The following is a 27,690-nucleotide window of genomic DNA, read 5'->3' on the forward strand; positions in this document are numbered from 1 at the left end:
CATGTAGAATGGTTTAAAATGATTGTCATACGAAATGCAAGCAGAAACGCACAAAATTTCATGGGTCATTTAAAAACTAAGCTAATCAAAGAAAAGGCGTCGGCTGAAAAGGTGCTTATACCTAGAAATGGATGGCAACGCACGGTCGAGAGAAGAAGGATATGAAAGACTTTTGCGTGAACGAGGTTACAGAATACAACACACTCTCGGAGAAGGAGCTTATTCAAAGGTTGGACTAGTGTTTGTTTGCATGCCATGGTCGGTGGTCGCTTCACAGGGAACCCTTATAACATATTTTTGCGTCAAATTTATTGACAAAGCCAAAATATTGTTTAAATACCGCTCATCGTAAAACTTGTTGATGAACAGCTTTACGGGTAGCTTTATAGTGAAGGTCCATGGTTTGGCCTCTTTTCAACGAGCGAATGCTCTATAGTTTTTATTAGTGCCACTGCTCACTATTCTCCAGAAACCTTGGATTAGCCAAAGGTCCCTAAACTGTTATTTATGTTTTTTTAATCGGTCAGGTGATTAGTGGTGTACATTCGAAGCAAAAATTGATTGTTTCATAATTACTTCAAATTAATGTAATTCGAATTAAGATATGCTGAAGATGCGTTTGCTGGCGAAATATATATAATATCTTTTCAGATCTTTTGATAGTGTCTGACCTGAATTGCTAGCTTTGCTAGATTATTCTGCTGTTAGCCCACTGTAAATTATTTTAATATTAATCACCTCTATTTGTGACTTGACAAGACAAAAACATATTAGAAAATTTAAAGTTTCACTGTTAACTCGCTACATGCGACTTCTTTATAATAAACAAGTGTATTAAACAAACACGAAAGGAAACGTAATGTATAGGTGAAGTCCGCCCATTCGTCGCGTCTCGGCAGAGATGTTGCGATCAAATGCATCAACTCTGAGCTGGCTCCGAGGGACTTCGTCGAGAAGTTTCTGCCAAGGGAGTTGAAGACGCTCCCGCTGTTGCGTCACAGCAACATTGTCCGAGTGTACGAAATTCTCGAGGTTTATTATGTTATATTACCTTATTAGGGTTAAGGGCACGAATGTGGATAAATCAGCGTTGTAAATCAATGGTTCTCAGCCACCGGTGCCGGCCCGCGATATGCCGGTACGCCAAAAAGTTTTCTCTATTTGTGTACTTGGAAAAATGTGGTATGGTTGTAAGCCGCACAAGGAAAATATGGGAATTTGGTCGTTCCTGAAAAAGTTACCTTAATTGTGCTGCCGCGCACTAAGATCTATGCTAAAATAATTATTTTTTCCCAAAACCTAATCTCTTTGAATATTTCTTAACATTTCCAAATTACATAGTAAGCCTGTATATTACAATACTCCGTTTTAACTTGTCTTGCCCTAATGACTTGCCCTAGTTGCCTCAGTTAAGAATTTCGAGGTTCTGCTTAGCTGTCCGCAAAAGGGTTTTTGTATTTTTACCCTTCCGCAAGTGCCAAAAAGTTAAGAACCATACTGTTAAGAACCATACTGTTATAAAATAAGGATTGATTGTGCTTAAATGTTGTTTTTATATATTTTTTTCAAAGAAAAAAATGACTTGTTGAGCAATTTAAAGTGTTTATGGCTCCAGCGATAAGAACAAGTATATTCAATTTTACAGAACTTGTTAAAACTTTGTAGGCGAGCGACGGTTACGTTTATATCGTGATGGAAGCTGCCCGCAACGGTGACATGCTTCGCTATGTGCAGCGTCATGGCGCACTTCCGGAATCCGAAATTCGCCAGTATTTTTGGCAACTCTGTCAGGCGATCAACTACTGCCATCGGCATAACATATGCCACAGGTCAATCGTTGTGTATTGTAGCACAGGGTCCTTTTAAACCAGGGGTCGAATACTTTTTAGCTAAGGAAGCCGTAAAAGCCGAATATTTTTGGTTGTATTTCCATGAGATTAGTGGAAAAAAATTGTGATTAGAATAGGTTATTTAGTTCACATTTAAAACAAAATTTGTAAACGCGAAATTTGCCTTGGTTAGGTTAAAAAAAATATTTATTACGAAGTGCCATGTATACGCACTGGATTTTAAATATCCCCCCAATGGGACACGAAAATACAATGAGAAGTCGCGCGAAGCTCGGAAAAATTTTCTACCATATACCCATTTTAAATAAGTAAAAAATACAGCTTGGAAAGGGGTGACGGCCGTGTGTAATTTGATTCGTTACAATCGTGCTAAGCAATAATAGCTTAGATTTATCCGCAAACACTATTCCTTCATAAAAAGAGCCATGGTCCCGTATGGCTCACGAGCCATAGGTTGCCGAACCCTGCTGCTTTAGACACTTCTTTTATCTAGCCTATTTACGAGTTGTTAGGAAATCCGACTGAAAGCTAGGAGTAATCGTAATAAACTTTCCCTCATCAATACATTACATCAATACAGAAAGAATCTCTACATTCACGTTGTTTAATGTTTCGCTATCAGCCACTAAGTTTGAACAAAGTTCGATCTAGCTAGGGAAATGATGCCCCTTGAAAAAATGTCCAGCTGGCGTCCCTGTTAAAAGAAAGCCTATATAGGCCTACCATTTTGTGTTTTTATACAATGCTTGTACAAAATCAAGTCAAGAAATTTCCATTTACCATCCTTGTAATGGCAAGTTCAAACATGTTTATTACTTATGGTTGTTTTTCTCCATTTCTACAAATCAAGTCTCTTTAGGTGTGCCGCAATATATTTTTCTCATTTATATGGTTGTGTAATACTTGCATAAAATGTTGAGGAAAGACTCTTTCGGGGTATAACCACTTTTCCTTACTTGTTGGTCCATATTCTTCATATGTTTGGAAATTGAATTTCCATGTGTGTTTCAACAGAGACTTAAAATGCGAAAATCTCCTGCTTGCGGAAGATAACAAACTGCTTTTAACCGACTTTGGGTTCTCGAAGCCGATGTCCTACGATTCACTTGGTCGTATCAGCTTAAGTTCAACCTTTTGTGGGTCTGCCGCCTATGCAGCACCAGAAATAATACAAGGTTTACATATAGTTTACAAACATATAGTGCTATTTTGCACCCATTAATTTAGTCTTAATTTTGGCTTGGTCATTTTTTATGCGCACTGCATAGTTTTTATGATCTGCTCTGTATACTGTATTTTATTAACTCTGTTATACCTTAGTGTTACTTAAATTGTGCATAACTATTGGTAAGCTGAAATACTGTAGGAAGTAAGGAATCTACCGCAGATATTAAAATACAGATTCTTGTTTCGTATCAGATGATCTTAAGACTGTTGAATAAAAACAGGTGTAAAACATAAAATCTTCTTAAAATTTTACAGAAATATATATTTCGCCATATCAATAGGCATCATCAGTTTCTTAATTCGAATGGAAGATTTCATAGTCTTAAGATTATAAATATTGGTATTTTTTTAAGGACAGTCTATGGACAGACCAAGCCTGTTTTGACTAAATAATATTGCATGATATTCACTTGCAAACTGCTGTTCGGTTTCTATCAGGAAGGCCCTACGACCCCCGAATGCACGACATGTGGAGCATGGGCGTGATTCTCTACATCATGGCTTGTGGTCATATGCCCTTTGACGATTCTAACGTCAAGAAGATGCTCAAAGTTCAGCTGAGAAACCATCTGAGATTTCCGCCACGTGTTGCGGACAAGCTGTCAGATCCACTTAAGGTACAAGAACAGCTGTGCGTAATAGTGCGGGTGACATAACCCAAAAGCCTCTTTGTTTTTATAGGGATAATAGGGACGTCTGATTCTTTGTTTTGAGTTTCGATACCGATACTCGGCGGTTTCAATGAAAAATACGACCGACTAACTCTAAACTGATAAAACTATTGTTATAAAATAAAATAACATTAATACTTCATGTTACTTTTAGGCAACACCAATACCTTTTTTAGAAATATTGAACTTTCATTGTTAAAACGTTGCGTGGGATCGCAAAAATATGCTACTTTGATCATATCATAAACCAAAAACGCTAATACTGAATACTTTAAAATATGAAACGAACGAAAAAGTGCGGTTTGCAAATAAAGCGATATAAAGTATTTTGCTAGTTTAACTCGTAAAAAAAACTTTTTTTGTTTTTAACGTCGAATGTTGTCCACTTGACAACTGAAAACACGAAACCCTTTTTCTTTCGACCATTGTGTTTTTGTCAACCATTGTGTTTTCTGTCATTCGACCATTGTGTTTCCGTCTGTTGATATAAAGCATATGATCCGGAGCCTTATTCAACCGGATGTGACGCAGCGGGCAACGATGGAACAAATGTTTGATCATCCGTTTCTCGCCGGCTGCTCAGATGAGGCTACGAGGTGCGTTTAAACTTTTTTTGGTAATTTTTCGTTTGTTTAAAGTGAATGCCAAATTGCCAACACAATCCAACATACCTAAGGGTTAAGCCAAAACAACGACAAGGCATTTAGCCAGCATAGCAAAGCTTATTAAACTTTTTCATGTTGTTCACTCTAATTCGAACTTGAAAAAAATATTCCTTACTATTTTTAAAGTTAAAAAGTATAACGTGCCATTAACAATTGGTAAACACCACATTAAAAATGACTAGTTTGCAATTATCACTAGTTTAAAAATTAGAAGGCTGATATTTTTCTAAAATGTATATAGACAGCTCTTGTAACACGCATCATTTCCTGTTTCCACTATTGCGTTAACAATTAAATCTGTTATATGTATACATGTTTTACACTATAATAAACTCGTCTGCTTTGTTTCTGACATTTAACTTACAAATCATAATTTATTCACCACGAAATTCCAGAACCTCTCCACTCAATCCGGCCGCCAGCGTCGTCCAGCACATCTACGATTTTTTCACCGGTCGCCCGTCCACCACGCACACCAACAGGCGCGGTAGCGTTGGCAACAGCGATGACGCAGCAGCCGGCTGCAGCACCGCCCAACGACGTCACCATCACCATAGCAACAGCGAGCGGCATCACCACCACCATCATCACCAGCAGCATCCGCCCAACTGCTGCTCCGGCAACTCGTCACGTGACCAGTACGACCCGGGAGAGTCCACTCCCTGCCAACGGCGATGTCGTCATCCGCGTGGCAGAAAAGAAGGGGACACTTGAGAGTTTGTTGATAAATGTTGATTGGTGGCCACCGCATCTCTTTGTGAAAGCACTCACTGAAAATCCCACTAATGCGAAAACCATTATGTTACGATTTTTCTTGTGGCGAAGCGCAATTTTCCTGATTAGTTTTGTTACTAAAATGCAATAAAGCAGCACCTGCACTTTACGCTGGTCGTGTTGTGTCATTTGGGGCGCGTGGCTTATTTGTTTCTCGTTTTGCAGATTTTACAGCTTTACTGAAAATTAAATATACTTACTTACCCTACGTCAGACTTTGGTAAAATTCTGCTTGTCAAGCAAGTTATTTCGGCCCACGTTTTTCGCGGCATTTTCTTTAAAACAATTTTTCTCGGTATTTCTGCGCTAATTTGACAACAGATGTACAACTCTATCCCAGTCTATTTTTTCAAGAATATTTAAAGCTATGAAGTCATTGAGGTACATTGTAAAAATAAACGCGACTTTTTATATGTTAGGTTATAACTTTTAAATATACCCTCTACTCTACACTCTTATCAGGGGCTGATCGATCTACACAAGCCGCGACTCTATTTTACCTGTTTTAACTGCCTCAATGTAAATTGATTTCAAACTTAGCGCGAATATGATTAGCCTTTCAAATATTGTTAATATGATTAGCCTTTCAAATATTGTTTACGCAGGTTTTTTGATTTATAAAAAGCCCTCCGATCTCCGTATTATGGTACTCTTTTAAACGAACGTTTTGAAAATTAAATAATTATAAATGCATTTTTGTGCGTTGATCGAATGTATATCGCCTTTAACTATAAACAAAATATTAGTGTATCTTTCAATTCCGTATAACCTCCAAATTCACATTTTTATAGCTAATTTTTGTAATGTCATTTTTTCGAGTTTGCGGAATTTTCTTAAAGGTCGACTTCATTTACATATTTGCGCACAACTATCAACGTATAATTACAGGTTTATTGAGCTTAACTTGTTTTATAGCGTTACAGCATAAAGTCATATTGTATGTATTTAATCCTATTTTTGATCCGGCCCGCCACAACAGTAGGTTTCTAAAACGACCCTGTGTAAAAAAGAATTGCCGACCCATGTTCTGCATAGTTGTCATTATGAATAACACGCCTTTTTACCAAGGCGTTTAAGAATCGTTTTTAAAAACACAGCTTGAATATAATTGCCCCTTTTTTCGAAATGTAGGCCTGCGACTAAAAATCGATACTAAACGTCGTGTTCAGCTGAAATGGATTAAAATTTTCACCAAGAAATATTTAGTTGTCGATACCAGATGGGTTCTGTTGTACTGCTGTTTAAGACACATATCAGCGATGTTGATATAAAACGCTCCTCCGAAGGTTGTTTAGTTATAACACAGCAGTCAACAGCGTAACTTTCACTTCTTGTGTACTGTAATTCAAATTCAATCAGTGCAAGTTTTAGGAGGTTTTCCGCCAAGGAAAGCTGTTAGTCAATTGTCTCTGAACCGGGGGTAATTTTCCCCTATTGGAAATTTGGAATTAGACAAAAATAGGTATGCCTATGCCTTAGTTGGGGGTATTAAACAGTATAGGTCTTTTTCGCAAGCGAGACAAAAATTTAACTGAAGTATACATTTTTTTCGGTTATTTAGTACTACTGTGGTCTCTGTTATTTAATACGACTGCAGTTATTGATTTGTTAAAGTCATTTAGCAAAGTAGATTACTTATAATTTGATAGTAATATAACGGATGAAAAGCTTGCAACTTTATAGAGCATCTACTTTATTTTGTATGGGCAAATTATTGTATAGGTATATTTTCAGAAATTGTTTTTCTAAAGAGGAAATTGAGGTGGGATAGCGAAACAAGGGAGGTCCACGGAATAAAAAAAGGTTGATGATATGATATTATAATATGCTTGTTGACGATGCAGTGGATCGCCTGAACTACTTCACAATCAACTCGTAATAAAAATATTCAACTCGTAAATAAATAAAAAATGTTGGCAGCCTCTTTATACACGAGAATATATTTCGACCATATTTTGAAGGTTATTTTGTACTTTGGTATACCATTCAATTGTAAAATATATTGCCAGAAACAGGTGGTCGAAACGTTAGTACTTTAATAAAATGTTACCGGAAAAACAATTTTACAATTGAAACATGACTGGCAGCAACATTATAATCATATAAGGCGTTGTGTAACTAAGTGACACGGTCCTGTGAAATCGTATTACGTGTTTTAATATTTAACGAAAGAAATCTGTGCGTTTGCTGCTCGATGCATTTGACCAATCGTACGTGTTTGGCCGACGATAGGTTGAATATGTCGACCTACAGACTGCACAAATGTCAGCAATGTTACCCAATACCTTTTTATTTGGATGACACACGCTACGTATCCACTGTAAATGCTAGTTTCACAAGTAGATTGCCCGTTCGCAGGGAATGATTCAATAATTTCAATCAATTCTGCTTTACCGACAAATGCCAGGATAGGTTGAAATTATTGCTTCGTTACATCTGCACTTTCTTAAAAACGAGCCTTCAACAAAAAATAAGTTTTTGTTTTTAATTAAAATAAACTGCAAAAAGTTTTTAACAACTCGAAAACTATCAAGACTCCGTAATAAAAATGTAACCGTAATTAGCATACTGAAACTAAAGTAAGGTTGTGAGATAGCATCGTTAAAACACGGGAAACATATACAAACAACGTGAGGGTATTCCACAGTTACAGGAAAATCTCCATCCTAACTAATATCAAGCCTTTATACTATAAACTCAAACAGTGCATTTTTATTTTTAATGACAATTTGAAGGAATGGCGACTATCATTTGACTTTTATATTGGTATCGACTCTAAATGAATATAGGCGTCGGATTACTATGCGATATATAAACTTTAGTTTTAAGTTGGTCACTAAGAGTTTTATACAACAATAAAAGAGTGACATTGTATGGCACGTATGTCAAATTCGAATAAAACTGGATATTAATACAAAAAGCGTAAAAGTGTGAACGTGCGAATGTAACCATGGTAATCAAGTTTTGTTAAAACTCAGATGCGGTGTGAGCAAATAGCGGTCCTCGTCGCAGGTTCAAACTCTTGCATGCAGATTCGATACTTTCTGCCACTGCTGGTTGTCCGCAAGTGAAGACGCCGATCTTTTTAACCTTGTTTAAAACATGTTATACGTTTGGTACTTGGACGTAATTTGTTAAACAAATATTACGGTTTAATTCACTTTTTTCTATGTTTCTAAATTTAGAAAAGACGCGATGTGTAAGGGTTGTCTAGACCAGGGGTCGGCAACCTTTTTTGCACTGCGGACCGGTTTAAAACTAAAATTTTGTCGCGGATCGGCCTTGAAAAAACAACAAATGTTCAGGAAAGGAAATTTATTACAACTTTCAATGCGAACTTTATACTTGTTTTGCCGCAAAGAGATGCTCCCATCTAACAATTATTGAACGTACTGAAACCCGCGAACGGCATCCGGCCAGCCAAACAATTTAGTTTAACCCAGCCCGCGGCTTATTTCAATAAAACTTTTAGGCCTTTACGTTTTTTTCTTAAATTACACTGGTATAACATAATTACCAATTCCTATATTCTTACCACCTTCTCAAAATAAGGATATTTAAGTTCGTTTTTCAACAAAAAAATTTTTTTTTAAATTTTTTTTAATCTTACAACCCTGCTACGGACCGGTAACCAACTCCTTGCGGACCGGTACCGGTCCGCGGACCGGCGTTTGCCGACCACGGGTCTAGACAATTAATATCTGCCGATTTGCTCTGTTCAACTGTGGAATGTTTGTATGCATATAATATGTTTAACCATTGAATTCAAAATAAATAAAAGGAGATAATGCTGGTGCAATTTTTGGAAAATTTTGTCATTATTCAGCTTATTAAACAACGTGTTTCTTGTTAATTTGGGTTTTGATAGCTATCGAGAGCATCACAAGATGTGCCAATTGGAGCTAACGTAAAGGGCTTCTTCAGTGTACAGTAGCTATACCAAGTATGTTGGATTATTATTTACCCTCCTGTGTTCACGCGAGTTTTGTACGCTCTCCAGAAACTCCTTGAAATTAGGTCTTCCGAAATGCGTAGTCGCCTTCAGCCCGGTGAACAAAGACCTGCCCTCGACCTTGTGAAAGTGGCGCTCGCAAGCGTACTACAAAAGCATGTGAAGCTGATGTTTACGGCCCGTTTGGAGAAAAACACAGAATCGTTTTAAATACAGCAGCGTGGCAGATTAAATGAGATGCTCTTGCATTTTTGGTCATCAGAAATACGCAAAAAAGTTTGTTGGAAAACTTACCCTGCTGTGTATTTTTTTTAAGTTACCAAAACGATGTATAGGTTAAACTAAAAGTTAAAAATTAGATTACAACAATGTATTGTTTTTAGTATCCCTATTTTTCACTTTGCGGAGAAAAAAACAAAACAGATGTGTATATCAACAAAAAGGTCCCAGTTCATCTGACCTTGAAAAGCTTCCATTTGGGAAATTCAAAATGGCCGCCATCAGGATCAACTCACCAGGCCATGTAACCCATCGTTTCAATTGCTCAAAGTATAGTTAAATTAATATTGTCTTTTTATTTTCCTCTAATATTTTCTGTGACCTACGGCCTTTTTCGTGGGATTATTTTTGTGCTGGTTCATGCGTAACTGAAAAAGTAAAATTTAATGTCTTGTCGTTTCCTGTATTTTCTCAGTCATCTAAATTGGAGAGAGATAAGTGGTAAATAAACACCATGCCGTGGCTTGCCGTGCGCATTGAAGTTACAGTGGCGTTTTTTACTGCACTAGCTGTTTTTTGTCTAATGTTTTCAACATAGTTTGCGAATTCCTTAGCGGAACAATAATTTAATTTGCTTTTACAGCAAAAGCATTTATTTTGCTGCAAAATGTCTCAAGTTAAACATATATGATTTAATTATTAAACGTTCCTTATAGCTCGTTACAAGTGTTTCAATTTTGCAATTAAGATATGCACTGTCAATATATGTTTTTAGCAAGACAATTTGTTGCTAGATCGAAACATAGGTTTTCCAATGAAAGTTAATTAAATTATTGTTTCGCTTGAATGATTTCGTAAGCTATGTTAAATACATAAAACAATAAACAACTAGTAAAGTTAAAAAACACCAAAATCCAGTGTAATTGTTTGTTTACAAATTATTTGGAGTCATATATAGAGAAAAAACTGAAATGACATCAAATTTTACTGTTTTAGTTACGCTTTAATGAGCACATATGTGGCCTTACGAAAAACGCCTTATCTCCGAATACAGAAAGTATTTCAGTAAATTAAATACGAAGTGGTTTTCAAAGAGACTTGTTCAGTGCAATTTAACAACAACTTTGAAAAAAAAATGACACCGTGTGTTACATGACCGAGTGAAATAACATGGAATATTACCCATTTGAACATAATAAGGAGGCAAGGATAAGTGCGAAATAAAGAAATATTACCATCATAGTAGTCTTTAAGTCAAACGTGTCTACGCCATCAAAGTTATATTTGTGCTTCGTAATAAAGATATGAGTTTCCAGTAAGTTCAATCTGTCCTCGTCTTCTACATTCTTGATGATGTCAATCAGCCACTCGTAATCACTTTGGTTTCTTGTTGACCATATAAAGTAAACCTAAAATAAATCTAACAATTTTAATCAAAGATTCATTTTTATTTGAATCAGGTATTTTTAAGCACATGAATCTATCATAGACCAGAGATTGATTGTTTTCAAAGAGCAGAATAATGCTAAAACAAAAATGATGAATAGAATAATAATATAAAACACTACAATAACATTCCATAAAACAGAAACGAGTGGAGGTAATACCCTTTTGCAAGCAATTCCCGATCCAGTTGTACTTTTATGGACTAGGTCTTTTAAAATGGATGAAAAGGGAGTCACTCCGATTCCTGATCCGATTAATACTGCCACCTGGTGCTTATACCAGTCCTGGTGGCCCTCACCCAAAGGACCGTCGATATACAGCTGTAACAAAGCAGGTTTGGGCTACTACAGTTCGTATTCCAAATCACTAAAACAGCAATTCAGTAGCAGCATACCTTTGGATAGCGATTACAATCTAATGTTTTTTGTCTGCACAATTTTCTAAGTTTTCTTGTCCAAGGGCCAGCTTCTTTTATGTGAAGCTCTATCGTTGATTCGTTTGGAGACGACGATATTGTAAACGGGTGATATTCGTGTGGAACGATCTCTGGACATGCTAGCAATAGCTGCAAAAAGGAAAGTCGTTAATATTAGTAAATGTTGACAGATTTTTGAAGTTATCTATTATCCTAAATGTCAAAAACTTTATCCCTCCAAATGTTCTTTCCTAATAGAAACAGGAAATACTAATCAGGTTTGTTTCCTAATTTAGTTTTAATTAGATAAAGTGTTGTAAGGTCAAAGTAAGTACTACTAAATTTGGTGTAGGTCAAAGTGGACCAAACGTAAGCCCGCGAATCGCATGTGGCCCTTGACTTTTTGCCGTTTGGGCAAATCTGTTACGTATTTGGAATCTGACTATTGTATCGTAAATAACACATTTACCAGTTTTTAACAAGAAAACAACGGGCCCTAATAATTTGTTTCCAAAGTAATCTGATAAAAGTCATAAATCGAGCAATGTACTAATTTTCTTTTTTAAGTCTCTTTATACTGCCTATAAAAGATTACCTATATAAACAAAATACTTATTGTTTTCGCGCTTCACGCGATTTTGTTGCCAATTTGCATACGAGTTCGCTGGAGAAAAAAAGTTTTTAGAATTAGTAGTTTAATGACGTTACATCAATGACGTTACATCACGAACTAAATTAAATGAACTGGCCACGTAAATTCAGCGTCTATTGTAAGTGACCCGGGAAAAACACGCCAGTATTATTGCCCCAGGACCTGTCAATATTGTGACCCCAGGTGCTGACTGGAATAAGAAATAAAACACAAAATTAACAACGAGAAAATTTCCATTTCGTATTGAGTGCACTGCAAAAATAAAAAACACTGTCTTTTCAATTGTTCGCAAATACGGAAAAGTATAAAATAATAGACAAAACTTAATAATCAATGGAAGAAGCAATCACTTTCGGGTTGATCCAAGTAAGCTAATCATACCCATTGTCCAGCTAAATAGTGGAAATTCTGAGGCCGCCTAATTGTCAGATGGAGGACTTCAGAAGGCAAGAGTTTTGCACATTCAATTTGATATTCGGTCCTGCGGCGGCTTAAGCTGTATATCTTGTCAAGAGTATACAGTATGGCTGGACCAAGAAAGTAGAGATAAAAGCCAGGTTCCTAAACAAAAAACGATGGTTTACGTTTATGCTTTTCATTGTCTGTTTTAATTAGTAGTGTGCCTAGATGGGAATACTAATATTGTACACCGAAAAGCCATCGCAGCCTCGCCGAATCTGTCGATCTATGATGCAAGCAGAGCAAGCCAGAAAAACAACTGGCCTGCAGTGAGGTTCGAACTCACGACCTCCGGTCAAGCCGGGACCGTCGACTCGCTCCTCTCTGAGTCGACTCGCTCCTCTCTGAGCCTGCATAGCTCAGTTGGTAGAGCGACGGTCCCGGCATGACCGGAGGTCGTGAGTTCGAACATCACTGCAGGCCAGTTGTTTTTCTGGCTTGCTCTGCTTGCATCATAGATCGACAGATTCGGCGAGTCTGCGATGGCTTTTCGGTGTACTATTGATACGGAAGCCGTAATCGTTGGTCATAAAGCAACTTCCGAGGGGCTAGATCACAGGTGTTATTAAACACATATGTTTGTGTGTGTCTTTCATACTAAAATTGTAGTGATACCTCAACTAGCATACAGCCACCATGCAGTAACATGAAGATGTAAAACAGCAGAATGCCACAGACATGCGTCCAGTGAAAGATGCGGTAAACTACATGTCGAGCGTAGTCGCACGCAAACAAGTACCTGCCAGAAAAATTACATGATAATTTGCATAAAAAAATTATTTACAGCTCTATATTTTACTTATGTTAAGCTTTACAACAAAAGCAAAGGATGTTATCTTATTCACCTACATAATAAGAAGAACCACGCACAGAACGATCCCAGTAATACCGGTGATAGTTTGGAATCCCCAAAAGAAAAAGGTCGGCAAAAAGTTACTCGGCCACCAGATGTCACTAAAGTAACACAGCAAGTCCATCGGGGACTGGGTGGAAATCGAAAAGAAATTAATTCCGTGGGCTACCACGTGGACCACTGCAAGCAACAAAATAGCCAAATGTTTCGTTCCGGTCGTTAAACAAAAGTGTTCCAACTTTCAAGTCCAAAAGTTAAGAAATACATATTAATTTGTAGCCACAATTTGAAAGCACTTCTTTGAACCATGTTACATTTAATTTTGTTTTATAGCGAGTGGGGTCGAATATTGAGCCTAAATTAAAATCCAAAGACAAATTGGTGCAATACTGTGTAGAGCACGCCTTATATGCAGCAGGTAAACTAAAATAACGGATTAACGACATTGGTTGGTTCTTTATTGTTTATTATTAATAATTTCATAGAACCACTTGTCCTAGGAAAGTCAGAACTAAGTTATCCTGGAATGGGTGGATGCCTATAGGGTAAAATAACTAATAAAATGGTCTATTTGTAGCCCATATCTTACCGGAGAAAAATAGTCCCATCCATGCTATGATCTTGTGCATAGTGATAGCGGCGTCGAAAGGCACGTAATGCCGAACGAAAGTCTCCCGCAGGAAGGTTATCGTGTTCCAGCAGACGGTTAGCAGCAGAGTGGAGAAATTGAACATGAGAGCTCCCGCCGATGCTTTGGCGATTGGCAGCGGATATCCGGCCATGTGTAGTAGCCCGGTGGTTAAGTTCGATGATACCGCACCTGGATAAAACGAAAACAGCTGTTTTGAACAGGGAGTCGAACCGTTTGACTTTTTCGGTTCAGGTTGGGTTCGGGTTCAAGGATTTTTTCGGAATCCAGTTCAGCTCCGGTTTCGGTTCGGAGGAAATTAAAAGTTCCGGTTCAGCTCCGGTTCGACCATCGCTATTTCAAAACCGGTTCATAAAGTTCCGGTTCCGATACAATATAATTTGCGTTAAATCTCAAAATGTGGGTCGATAAATGTAGAGAATAATGTTTGAATAGTAAGTCATTTAACCTAAGTTACGTGAATTATTAAAAAAACAGCAACTTATTATTAAATATCTAAAAAGTAAAAATTCAACGATTTTTTCATTTAACATTCATATTTATTTTTTTTTTATTTTTTTTTTTAAATTTCGAACATGGCGTAACTTGACTCTGTAAAATAGAAGTTGTGACGTCATCAGGAGCGAACCGCTTTCATTTACAGGTTCGGGTTCGATTGCGGTTCAGGTACTTTCAAATTATTCGGTTCAGTCGGCTCCTTAAAATCTTATAAAAACCGGTTCAGGTTCGGTTACGTTTAGGATAAAATTGACCCAAAACCGGTTCATAAAGTTCCGGTTCGGTTCCGGTTCGACTCCCTGGTTTTGAAGCCATTTAAATCACGAAACTTGTCGTTTTAAGATATAAAGTCACAGTCTACACCAGGGGTTATTAACGTTTTTTTATGTTTTATCCTTTTAACAAATATGAATCAAATTTACCCAATATGTAAATTTGTGCCGATTTATTAAAAAAACGAAAGTAATTATTTACATCAGTTATGACGTAACAATGAAGTAACTAAGAGATAAGGATGTTGTCAATTAACTAAAAAAAGTATCAATTAGCAAAACATAACTTTACCGACACTAGACGATAAAAAATCAATTTGCCACTAGGCTAACTTGGAATTAGCAGTTAATCTGAACTATAGGAAAGTAGGCCACCGACACCTATAACTGGCACAATTATTCTGTTCCGTCAACTGATGTGGATATTTTGATTGACAGCTCATTTACCCCGTAAATCGAGGAAATTTATCCCAGGTTTAAGAAAGGCTGGTCTACACTGGGTGGGCCAAGTACTATAGTCCCACGAATATATCTTATAAAAGAAAACGTTTTTAGTGACCAACCAATTGGATTTTTTATTTAATTGAATTACCCCTAATAAATATTGGATTGTTTTTCTTTTGAAATATATACTTACTGAAAACGTAGGCAAAAACACCGACAGTGATGCAGCAATATAATGACAGCCAAAATATGTGCAGCTTGTAGTGGCCTACCATCTTCAGGAAAAATTTCCACCTCTTTTCAAAGCGCGTTTTGTGAACTTGGTGGATTCTTTCGACTGTGAAACAGTCTCGGTCTGGTGGACACTTTCCATGTACACCAAGCATTTCAGTTTCTGCATGAAAAAAGCGTTTTCGATCAACTGATGTTAGAATACGATGTATATTCCTATTCATACGATGTATATTCCTATTCCAACCAATTTTTAATAAATTATTTGGCGTTGCAAGTAATTCTTACATCTCTTAATTTAAAAAAAATGAAGTTCATTTCCGAAAGAAAAGTCAGTATTATGAAAGACAACCAACGACACCAAAACAAAAGCTGTTGGTATGAAAAAAACGTAAATAAAGTTATTTTCTACAAATCTGTTATCCGTTATGTATAGGCAAACCATTTATTAACCATTTATTGAAAGTCAAGACTACGACATTTTTTGGGTAATTATTTTCAATAAACTGTAAAGCGAAAGAATGCGATTTATTAGCCATAGAGCTTTTTGGGGGGATTACGCTAGGAGCATTAAAACTGCGATAATTAAATGGTGTACATAGCGAACAAAACCCCCCTTAAAGAAGCCCTGGTCATGCAAACCATTAAGCAACTGCAATACTTTCATAAGCACCAAATACACTTGGGAGTACACAACCTTGCAGTTTAGCATTGTCGAGTTGGATTTCGTGGTGTTTCAAAAAACTTTGAAAATCTTGAAACGCTACATCAATCGGCAAGTCTATTCCAGCTGTTTTAATCATATCCTTAACGACCTTGTCAAGATCTGCGTCGCCAATAATGAAAGCACCAGTAAGAGATGACAACGACCTGCCAAGAGCGTTGGTATAACTTTAAACATATTTCATGGAAAAGTTGTTACACAAAGCAAAATAATTTTCCGAATTTTTACACAAACCTACCGTATCATTTCAACGAATGGTGACTCTCTTAGAAAACCACAATTTTCCTGGTCGTACAGGTTAAACAGTGCTCTTGATTTTTCTTCACCTTTACCTGTTTGATATAAAGCTGTAATTTAAGTTTTTTTTACAAGGGATGTTGTGAACTTTTAATTTGTTAAATACGAAAAGCAGTCGTTCTTGCAATAGCACGAAAATTATCGAAATCTCAAAATGTAACCCAACACAGAAAAAAGAGTTACGGTACTTAATTATCCACTAGAAAAATCTCTTCTTAAGCGATCGATTAAGAAGAGGTGTTCTTAGAGGATAATTGAGTTATCAACTCGTTGAAAAACTGTATACTGCAAGCTGTGCAGTGTGCATGTTTATTCAATGTCAACAAACCTTTGCTGAGAAGCACTAAAAATGGCATTAAATCAGAACATGTAATGGCGTCTTGTTTGTTGCAGCCGTCAAAGATACGAGAGAGAAAATTAGATTCCGCTCGCACGCCAAAGCAATTTGCGAGGTCGTTTCGAGTAAACTTAAAGTGGCGCATCGACTCCGGAAGTTCGTCCACTTTGCTTACACCCTGGTGTATTAACATATTTTTTTACTTAGGCGTAGCTCACTATTCTATTAACTAACAATTTTTTACAAGATTTTCGGAAACCCTGTGTATTAAAAAGAGAGTAACAAATTTATTGAAATTTAGTAAGGGATAATTTGTACTGATATTTTTGAGAAAATAGGCTTTTTTTGTTTGCTAAAATAACTCCAAATATATGTCCCAGGTTATATTACAGTTTTCGCTCGTATTGATTTGCCTCAACAATTTTTTTTTTAAATATTCGTTCATTATCCATTCATGCTGTGAAAGTATAAAACGTGGTTTACCCTTATGAGTAATTTTCATTGACCTTTAATTTAGTGCTACTCGGTTACCTCCCCTGCAGTACCAGGTCAAAACACGTTCATATTTAGACGTTATACTGTTGAAGTGTTTTGGGGGCGAAGGATTTAAAGACAGTAATTGAACATTTACTTTCTGTTTATTAGCTATACGTCAACAAAAAACAATTCGGTTGCTCAACACTAACAATACTTACAAAAGAAACGACATTCTCGATAAACTTCATTATTTGGCTTTGAACATCTTGCTTGGTTCGAGCCTCCCTAAGCAAATCGTATCTGTTCGATCGTTTGGTTTGTAGTATTATCTGATTGTCTCTGCAGTAGCTGGCGAATCTATGACAGAAAAGCTCGCACCTCTCTCGAGTAGGAAACTTTAATGTCTGTAATGAAGTATTATAAATCTTCTATATAGGAGACATGGTGGGCTATGGTGTCTTTGGGATCTTAACTTAACCAACGACTATTGCGCAGTTGGTCGTTTTGTGAGGTTATCGTGAATTATGTTGTTATCAAGATTCCCAACTGTTCCAACAGTGAATAGTATGAGATGACCGATAATATCGTATCATAGCCGATACCCGATGCTAAAAGGCAGTCTCAGTTACACACTGTGGTTGAAATGCTGGAATTAATATGGTATCTGCACTGACACCACACAAGTCTCGGACGAGTACCAACACTAAAACGTTTAGGCTCCGATCGGATATTTTTCTCTAATCGGTAATCATTCAATAGAAGGGTGGTATCGGTGCCGATCCTAAACTAAGTTTAGAAAGGCAACAGCCAAGGTCTGCCATCCAACGGAGTGATTTTACATTAAAAGGTAAAAATCGTAGGATAATGATCGAAGATAATTATGGAAAATCATACTATGGTTTAACATGCAGAATAACATGGTATTTATATGCTATAAATCAAACAATTTGGCGTTGTAAGTGTTGTAATAACGCCAATTATAATAGGATTTGTCGGCCGTAGGTATTTTGTGCCAAAAATACTTAAAATCGGTATCGGAATGTTATACAAAGTATCGCGCAAACCCAATGTATTTTGATAAAATGTGACAATTATAAAAGGTTCTGGCATGTGAACGTTACCAAATCATAACTGTCCTTGGGTGTTCTCAACATCGCATGACGCCTCTTTCCAGTGTCACTGACACAGAACAACAAACCAGCTTCACCATTAAGGTCAATTCTTCTCGAGTTAACTGACATTTTACCTCCATCGTTCAAAGTGATCTGCAACGTAACAACAAAACAATTGGACGACTCTCTATTTTCCCGGACACATTTCTCCGTATTTTTTACGACACATTCTCCGTATTCCCTTCAGCTACGACATATTCTTGGTCATCCAGCTATATATGTTACTGCTACAGCTAAATTGAATTGCGGTCTTACCTCAACTTTCGACCATTTTTCCTTAGGTTTTAAACCGATCAGTTCTTTCGCGACCCATTCACTTGTCTTGGACAACTTGATGATGCTTTTTTTTCGTTTAAAGTATTTCACAATTAAAAGCATAACAAAAACCGCCACTAGACAAAAAAGATTTGTGAGTAAATGAAATATTTGAGGTATATGATTAGGGAAAGTACGTAGCCTATACGTTTTATTGTAGGCTAATATAATGGATATATGTTGCTATTTGTCATAATCCTTTCGGTTTCAACTGGTATATATTTGTAAATTTTGCGTAAGAGCCTATTTGATTACCTATGCAAATTAGGCCCAAAACAGCAAATGTTACAGCAAACGAAACTTTGCTGCGTTCAAAGTAATCTAAGGTTGCCAGCGGAGTGCACTTTTCAGTCATCGTTTCGCTGGACAGCATTTCATCCGAGCATTTTACTGAAAAAAAATATAGATAAATGATTTCCTAACAAACAATTTGTGCTTCGACAGTTCCTAAATTTGAGGTAAAAATACAAAAAAGGTATAGTTTTTGCTTTAATAATAGTGCTGTCCTAAAAATAGGAATACGAACGTTTTTATCAGGAGTAGGCGATTATTAAAATTGAGAATGAAGAAAAGGGTTTAATCAGAAAGAAAACACTAACCGTAACAATTAAAAGCTACTTTAAATTAAAACATAGGCTACGTCGAGTATCCTTACATTCTGCGTCCCATTGGAATAAGTTGGACGGTATTTTTGTTGTTCCATTAAGTACGCGAATAAGCACATCGCGGAACGTGGTATTGCTAATATCCTTGATCATATCCAAGTCAAGGTGGCTAAGTTTAAAATATACCTCAATCAAATCAATTAAAAATATTTTGATCGAATGAGTGTCGCCGTATTTACCCATTTTTGTAGTTCTCAAACCAAAAGCGATCGCCGTCGCGTAATGCTTGAAATTGGTTTCTCAGAATGATATAAAACAAGTCAGATGGATTAGGACTGTCAACGTTTTCAAGCAAGCCACCGATTAGGATGTCAACATTGTCGTAGTTTGGACTGGAATCGTGAATAACATCCAGGGCTTTTTTCTAAAAAAAACACTCAAATCTTTTAAGATAGAATCTACGCATAGTTATCTTCCGGGGAAGTTTTCCCCTCCCCCTTTTTAATTGAAAAGTTTTTGCTCATGGGTTCTATTTTACTCGTTCACAAGGCCATTTATTTGTCATTACTTACTTGCTTGTAAAGCCATCTTATGACAACACTTAAACATTGGACAATTAAATGGTGTAAATATAAGTTTCAAATTGTAACCAGGGCTTGAATATTGCAAAACAGGAAATGAACAAACCAGAGAATCCGAAAGGTGTTCAAATCTTGTTCGATTAAGGCCTAAGTACTCTCGAGCTGTGTTGTAGTCTGGTAGGCCGTGATCTCGACCGGTCTGTTCAAATAAAAAAAATTTCACCATAAATAAAAACTTTCTCCAGGATTGTTTTTTTGTATTATAGTTAAGTTAAAAAACAAAGTATGTAGAGCAGACGTGTTTCCAGGATTTTTGTTCGAAGATGGCTATGAAAATTTATTCTTAGATTACGTCACAAAATCACGTCAAAACTTGACGTCATAAAGTAACGTCAAATTTTGACCTCACACCTAAACGTGGCGTCATAAAGAAGTAACCCTAAGAACTCCACACAGCTCGTTTATTTTGTAAAGTTTTAGGTTTGAGATAGGCTACTGTATTTAAAAAAAGCTACATTACAATTTTTTTATTGATTGGGGCAAATCTTAAAAAAACTTTAGAAGTTGATAAAACTTTAATTTTCATGTGTGCAAAAACACGCACGACGCCAGATTTTATTACAGACCAGAAACATAATGCAGTTTGATAATAAATTGCAAAGCCAAAAAAGGTCGAGTAAATCGACAGCATCTTGTTTAAGACGTTTCTATACGAGCTTGTATCATCTTCAGTTAATGTGACTGAGAAGCAATTCAAGCATCACTTATAAGAGAATAGACGCAATTGTTATCAGTCTTGAGTTTCGAAAGTAGGAGCATAATTTAGCACCTTCAAGTGTTGAACAGGTACAGCGGTGTTGATAAGGTTTCCACGTTTAGTTCGACGTTTATTATGCTCCTACTTTCGAAACTCAGACTGATAACAATTGCGTCCCATCTCTTATAAGTGATGCTTGAATTGCTTCTCAGTCACATTAACTGAAGATGATACAAGCTCGCATAGAAAGGTCTTAATCAAGATGCTGTCGATTTACTCGACCTTTTTTGGCTTTGCAATTTATTATCAAACTGCATTACAGATCCGTGTATAGTGTACCCAAGAAACATAATTAATGATGAGTTAAACCTTGATTCTTAAATTTTAAAAGGAATAAAAATTCTCAACTTAACGTTTTTGGGCAGAATTATAAAAATGCTAAAATTTTAACTGAGGGGTTGAAATACCTGAATCGACAAAGATACCAAGTCTCGGCGAGAAAATTCCAACGGCCCGTGATAAAAATCTCGTACATCTTCCGTGATAAAATTGTCTTCCGCCTCAGCCATCTGACTTGCCATTCCAAGCACAATGTTTTCAAGTTTCTTTTCTTTTATAATTTTCTAAAACAAGGAAGTACAAACGAACAGTAGTTACTCTTATTATGCCTATTTTAAATACATATTATATTATTCAAGGTAAACAATGAACAAACTTTATATTGCAATACGATTTACCTCCGATCGCCAGTAACAGTTGCACAGACGCACAGGATGCCCGAATTGGCAATTTCTGCAAAAGGTTTGTGCTATGTCAATAATATGAAGTATGGTCAAAAATTTGCAACTTTATATGTAGGCTTTGTTGAATGTAAAAACGTTAGGTAACGGTTGAAAATTAAATATCAAGCTGTACCCTTTCAAGTCGTTCCGCACTTTAACTCCAGGTGGCAGCATTGTATGCAAATATCGCATGGCGGCGCTTTGGAAGACGTTGCTGATACCAACTGGTGTGGAGGCTTTGTAACCTTTTAAAATACACCACTTAAAAGTAAAAGTAAGCAAAACTAACTCAGCCAGGTGGTTAACTTAGTTCAACAACGTTAATTTTATTGTTATATTTTGCTTACCGACGTATGGAGGAGATGGTTCGCCAAGTAAAATAGGAAGCCAATCGTAGTACGCTATTTTCTATTAAAAAAATAAAATACAAAAAGTTATTGAAATGGACTTAAGGAGGCACCGCTGGTATTCTAGATAAATAATTTTTTAAATAGAGCCTACTATTGCCACCAGGCGTTTAAAATCTGTTAATAAATCACTTAATTCAATCCTCGTCTATATCAGAAATAATAGATTGCATAAATGGTAAATTCTTAAAATATCAACCAAACGTCATAAAATAATTCGTTTAAAAGGCACAATTTTCTCAATCTGTTTTGAACTGCATTACTATTGCGCTATTAAAAGCTCCAGTACGCAAGCAAATTTAACACTAAATATTCTTGTTTTAAAATTGTGTGGTGCTGCGAAATTTGAAATATCTTCTATGCCACGGTAGCGTTTCTTTTAGCAATATAGTCCTACATTATGTGTGAGTATTTCAGTGTTGTAAACAAGTCATTTAAAAATGACTTAAGTCCCAGTCAAGTCGTTTGTAAAATAACTTAAGTCCAAGTCAAGTCTTTTTGAATAAATAACAAGTCAAGTCCCAGTCCAAGTCATCAGTTGCGCAAGTCAAGTCCCAGTCAAGTCATAATTACAGCAAATCAAATTTAAGTCACTTCCTTGTTATAAATATAAAACGTTTTATGAGAAATAACTGAACTAAAACAAAAAACACACAGCAAGAAAAATTGCAACACACAGCAAGAAAATTGTTTTATGTGCAAAAATTCGGATAAATAGCTCAATTTTATCAAAAACTCCTAAAGAAAACGCTTTATTTCAACCCAAATTATTTGTCCAAAAGACTTAAGTCAAGTCAAGTCATTTGAAAACAGTGACTTAAGTGCAATTAAGTCAAGTCATTGACTTAAGTCATTACAACACTGGAGTATTTTCGGGTTCGTAAGAAAGCCTAGTGATTCCGATATTTAGCTGACATGATACATCATATGTGAATTTAAGCAAAGAAACATACATGACCATGTTAAGTTTGTTTAAAAATGTTATGAATGAATCTTATTCTCGGTTTTAGTTAATTTGTACCTGATAAGTCGCAACGTTTCGGATCCTCGCCTCCTGAAACACTTGCTCATCAGACCATTCTTCGTGTAGGCTGCGAACAACCCCCGCCAACCAATTGTGGTGGCGAAACCAAATCACACTGATGGAAAGGAGAAAGGGGTTTTCGTTGTTCAGCCTACTTCCGGTGGCTAAAGAAAACAACATAAAACGATCATACACGGGACAGGAGATGAAATCCCCTTTAAAAAGCGTAAAATGTTTTACCAAAAAATCTCCCTGAAGGCTTTATCTTGTGCGATTTGGAAACAGCCGGATTATGGATGGGTAATCCAAATGTGTTCAGTGTGGGGAAATTTCCTTTGTCATCGCTTGCAAGTAGTTCTCCTCTGCAGTCCTATAAACAGTTTTTTTATATCGTTCAAAATTTAGGAAACAAATATTGACCTCACATAAATAAAATAAAGTTAGACTTTTGTAGACTATATGGCTGTAATAATTTTCTAGGGTATAGCCCTCCCTGATTTGCAATGCTATACAAATGTTTTCTATAGGAGTTCTCTCGGTGAATTACGACCAATCATCGTAATTCTACACAACGTTTAACACGTTTTCCAAACTGAGAGTTGTTAAATAAGTTACATTATGGAATCATAAAGCTTTGCAATTACGCCCAACCTGTTTTCCCGTACAGTTTCTGTTTCTTCTTCGCAGCGAGTCGGCCCAAACGCGACCTTGGCCGTATATACTGCTGCCATCGAAGAACGACGTCACCTCGTTCAGCTGGTTCCTCGGGCTGTTTGGGGAGTAGCCAGAGTTTGATGTATCGTAACGCGATCTCTTGTGCGGAATTACGACATTTCCTAAACCTTTGGGGTCAAAAACTGGATCGCCTTTAGGGACCTTGATGTTCATGACTTCTGGTGGGCAACCGTCAAGCTCAGTGCCCACTATTTCGTTGAACACGTGCTGGCCTAAACAAGTCAGTTAAGGTTGGATAGTGGACCTTAAACTAATAACCTACCCAGTAGTTCACAGTTCGACAGTAAACATCAACGTACAATTGTGCTTTACATAACTACTTTTATGAAAAAAAATTGTTGTTATACTCAATTCTATTCTATTTTGACAGTTCTAGTAAAAACCTATACAGTGCTCTAAAATATATTAGTTTTGCAAGGTCGACCAGCTTTTTTGATTACAAGGCAAAAAACTCAGAAAGGTGGGCCTTAAAAAAATGATACTTTTGTTTTAAAAACGTGTAGTTTTTAAGCGTTTAATATAACATCTGTTAATCACGGCTGACCTAGGAAAGCTTATGTGTCTAAATTTTTTAACTCTAAACGCCGCTATCAACGATTTCGCTGGAAAGCATATGCTTTTAAAAAAAGGCAATGCCGTTTAGCCTATTTAGTTTATCGTGTAATTTGAATAGTGCCGTTTAACTTTTGATGTCATATGCTCATACTTAAGGCCGGATAAAATTTTGCGAAGGGCTATACCAAGTTGGCAAAACTTTCTTTGGCTACAATATTTAGGGCTGCAAATTTTTTTTTTTAAATCGAACACACTAGATGTAAGCTACCAATAAAATAAAGAATAGTCTTGGGCGCAATTAAAAAAAATGACAGGCAGATTATTTTGCATCGGCTGGCCGTATTTAATTTTTTGGTTTAACTTCCAAATAACGTAGCCTATTTGTGCAAAGAAACCATGCCCGACTGAACATATAACAGCCAATAGCAAACCGGCTAATAGCTAGATAAATAAAAACAAAAATGCTGCATATGGCTTAAGACTTTGTTTATTAACTTCAAGTAAAAACATCATGATTACCATAAAACACAAACAGCGCAGTTTTGTTGTCAAACGATGGGATGCCAGATTTGCCTTTCATCAGGGCGTTGCTAACATCACGGGGGTTTGGCCTATTCCACCCAGACGCCGAATAAACGCCATCCTGATAATGAGGCGGCAGCGTTCGAGTGAGTACATTGTCTGTCATGTAAAGAAATTGTCCGTTATCCAACAAATCGGTGGAATTCCCGACGAATATCTATCTGAACAGCTGCAATTTCAGACGAAATTTTGACGTCGTGATAAAATACACATCAATACCACGGAACCCTTGACGTTAATCCTTTATTTTTTTTTCTATTTTAACCATAGGCGTCAAATCTGGTGTAACAATAAGTGGGCAATTAGGCATTTGACTATTAAAGCCTAATTTTATAAATTGTTGGGTCATTTTTACGCCTTCTTATTATTCGATGAAAAACAAGTCACCTTAGCAAACGCTAAAGTTAATTTTTAAACTTTTATTTTTTATCGTTGCAAGTTCTTTCCCGGCAATAATTATGCTAAGTGGGTAGAGGCGGTGAAAATAAACGATGGGTGGAGTTTTATAGTCTTTATAGGTAACATTTATTTTTAGTGTTTAATGATTTTTTTGACGCCATCTATCCACACATTGTGAAGTAGGTCAATAAAACTGCAAAATGTGCTGAATCACCAATATAGGTAACGCAATAAAAATAAAAATGTGTTCATCAGTTTACATTTTACTATTTTTAGTTTTTTATGGCGTGTGTGAACGGCTTAATTATCGCCAATATACATTTGCATGACTTTATTGGGCTGTCGGGGCGGTATATTAAAGTTTCTTCTTATCAGGCAATTTAATCTCACATCAATACTATTTTTTAAGATTGAAATTTAAATAGATGTTGTGTAAGTTAAAAACTATTTACATATGTCTGACTGTATACATCAATAAATGTTACGGACCTATGCTGTAATATATCGGGGTCCTTCCACAGGAGCAGCTACCCAACATAAACGTGTACTAAGCAAGCAATGCGGGTTGTAATTGTTCATATTTGTTCATACACGCATGTATATTTAGTAAAGAAAAGGCTTATTGCGATATTTATGCCGCCTTCCGATATAGGCTACATACCCAGAACAAAGAGGTCACGTACGATTGAATTAAAAACAGGCAAAGCCAGTTCTTGGAATTTGTTCTAGGAATTTCTCATACCTGGACTTCCCCAAGACGGATTGGCTCGATTGTTGTTCCAACCGTTGTATGAGGGATATTCTTTTGCCGATTTTCCGGCCGTCGAACACGTTATCGCAACTAAACGGAAAAATAATATGTCATACAGTCGCTTGTATACAAACCACAAAAGGACTTGGATCGCTTTTTAATGTTTATTTTGTTTTGAAGTAGAAGCCTTACTGAGTAATGAACTTTTTTATAGTTGACGTTACACATATCATAGCAAGGTTTTTCCTTCAGCGTAAATTTTGTTCATTGTATAACAGTGGGTAAGATTCAGTTTAACTCTGGGTATACCAACCCGACTGTTTACAATTACCAGATATAATTAGAATCCTAAGATACTTCATTGTGTCTTCTTCTGGCTTGAAAAATGCAAAACAACATCAACTGCTTACGTTTTATTCAATCGATGTAAAACCTGCGAAATCCCTTAAACTTAAATCATATCAGACTTTAAAACCGAGGCGATACTAACGACAAAACCGATATTTCTTGGTTTGTCTTTTACGTATTTCTTTTTTTTTGCTTATGTCTAGTTTTTGTTTTTTATGTTTTGTTTACCCCTATTACAGGAGCTGCATTCCCTTAATCAAATTGATTTTTTGCGGTATTTTTTAACGATAAACGTGTTCATCCTATTATATATATATATAAGTAACAACCAACCTTAACAAAAAACTGGGGTTTCACAAAACACGAGTTATAAGCCAAATTTATGCCTTTAAAATATAAAAAAGCATTTTCCGATTAGTCACTAAGGTTGGCCCACTGCTGAATTTTAGTCAACAGTTTGTCAATACAAAAGAGAATGTTTTTTACGACTGCACTACGATAAATCCGTTCTATTAGAAAAAAATGTTAAACCAGGATTTGGGTTTTTATAAGACCGTTTTTAAGGTAATAATTCAACAATCTCTATTGGTTCGCTCTTGCAAGTTATTACCCTATTTATGAAAACAGTTGCTTTAAAGGTTGCTGTATAACTCTCCTTACTTGTCTTACTATTTACAACATTAACATAAGATTATTTTTCTGTTTATTGATAAAGTATATGTGCGCTAATTTATATATCTGAGTTATCATGCTAGTACTATATAAAAACGCGTTATAATTTCAAAGCCGTGGTCAAAATTTAGTAGTCATTTATTCGAAATATGTTATTATCTTATGTGAGGGTTCATTATGGGTTCGTTCAGATTAAAATAACCTACTAAACCTGCCTATATGTCGTATTGCACACATTTTTTTAAACATTTTTTTTTTTTTTAAGATTTTTCTTTATTTTTAAATGAAAAATAAAAAGCGTCGGTTAAAATGCGTACTTTCTTCTATACTTAAGCCCATTCCCTTGCACATTTCTAACATGTTAATGTCGGGACCAGAACGGCATTAACTTGCAAAGCAAAAACCGCCCAACTGTTTAATTCGCCGTATACGTTCGGCTTTATATACAAGTGGTGTTTGCGAGACTTGAAGTAGTCTGTTATTTGCCGCTGCGGTTGCCAACGACCATCGGGAGAAACGGTCGACCATCGGCAAGCCCGAACGAAGTATGAAATATTGTATCAATTACAGAAGTTCTTTATATTATACACCAACCGAACCCAAGTCCTGCATGAAAATATAACAAGGAGGCACAATAACCTTAGCATTTTGACCAAAAATAAACCTTTTAAAACGGCAGTCGTACAATAGTTATGGGACGACTAAGGGTGGCAGTAAAATAAACTAGCGTATATAGTTTTCGTGCAGGAATTTAAATTAGCTTCCCAGCGCAGTGCTTATAGACTACGTAGGCTATATTGTGGATCAGAACGAGGTTGCTTGTTCTGTATTAACGTTTTATTTGCACACTATGACTAAGTATTTTCCGGCATTCACTGCAAGGTAAACCATAA

General features: G+C 36.3%; 2 protein-coding genes across 2 annotated transcripts; one reads left to right on the forward strand and one right to left on the reverse strand.

Annotated features, from left to right (window-relative positions):
* Positions 1-127: 127 nt before the first annotated feature.
* On the forward strand, positions 128-5,127 carry LOC146147953 (testis-specific serine/threonine-protein kinase 3-like). Its single transcript, XM_083387965.1, has 7 exons — positions 128-229; positions 868-1,032; positions 1,666-1,829; positions 2,865-3,025; positions 3,516-3,694; positions 4,241-4,344; positions 4,809-5,127. The coding sequence occupies exons 1-7, from the start codon at positions 128-130 to the stop codon at positions 5,125-5,127; spliced, it is 1,194 nt and encodes a 397-aa protein (XP_083244091.1).
* A 3,027-nt stretch (positions 5,128-8,154) lies between these two features.
* On the reverse strand, positions 8,155-27,157 carry LOC146147954 (dual oxidase 1-like). The gene is made up of 28 exons (XM_083387966.1): positions 27,115-27,157; positions 25,769-25,867; positions 24,565-24,726; positions 23,407-23,702; positions 22,996-23,125; positions 22,753-22,919; positions 21,672-21,732; positions 21,458-21,569; positions 21,280-21,334; positions 21,010-21,165; positions 19,444-19,628; positions 19,255-19,373; positions 18,540-18,676; positions 18,234-18,377; positions 17,331-17,516; positions 16,627-16,813; positions 16,240-16,333; positions 15,975-16,147; positions 15,240-15,440; positions 13,773-14,003; positions 13,180-13,363; positions 12,946-13,069; positions 12,253-12,432; positions 11,199-11,369; positions 10,966-11,124; positions 10,594-10,767; positions 9,152-9,286; positions 8,155-8,277 (listed from the first exon to the last, which is right to left on the reverse strand). The coding sequence occupies exons 1-28, from the start codon at positions 27,155-27,157 to the stop codon at positions 8,155-8,157; spliced, it is 4,188 nt and encodes a 1,395-aa protein (XP_083244092.1).
* Positions 27,158-27,690: the final 533 nt, after the last annotated feature.

The sequence above is a fragment of the Ascidiella aspersa genome, chromosome 4, assembly GCF_963924565.1.
Source record: "Ascidiella aspersa chromosome 4, kaAscAspe10.2, whole genome shotgun sequence".
NCBI classification, from domain to species: Eukaryota; Metazoa; Chordata; class Ascidiacea; order Phlebobranchia; family Ascidiidae; genus Ascidiella; species Ascidiella aspersa.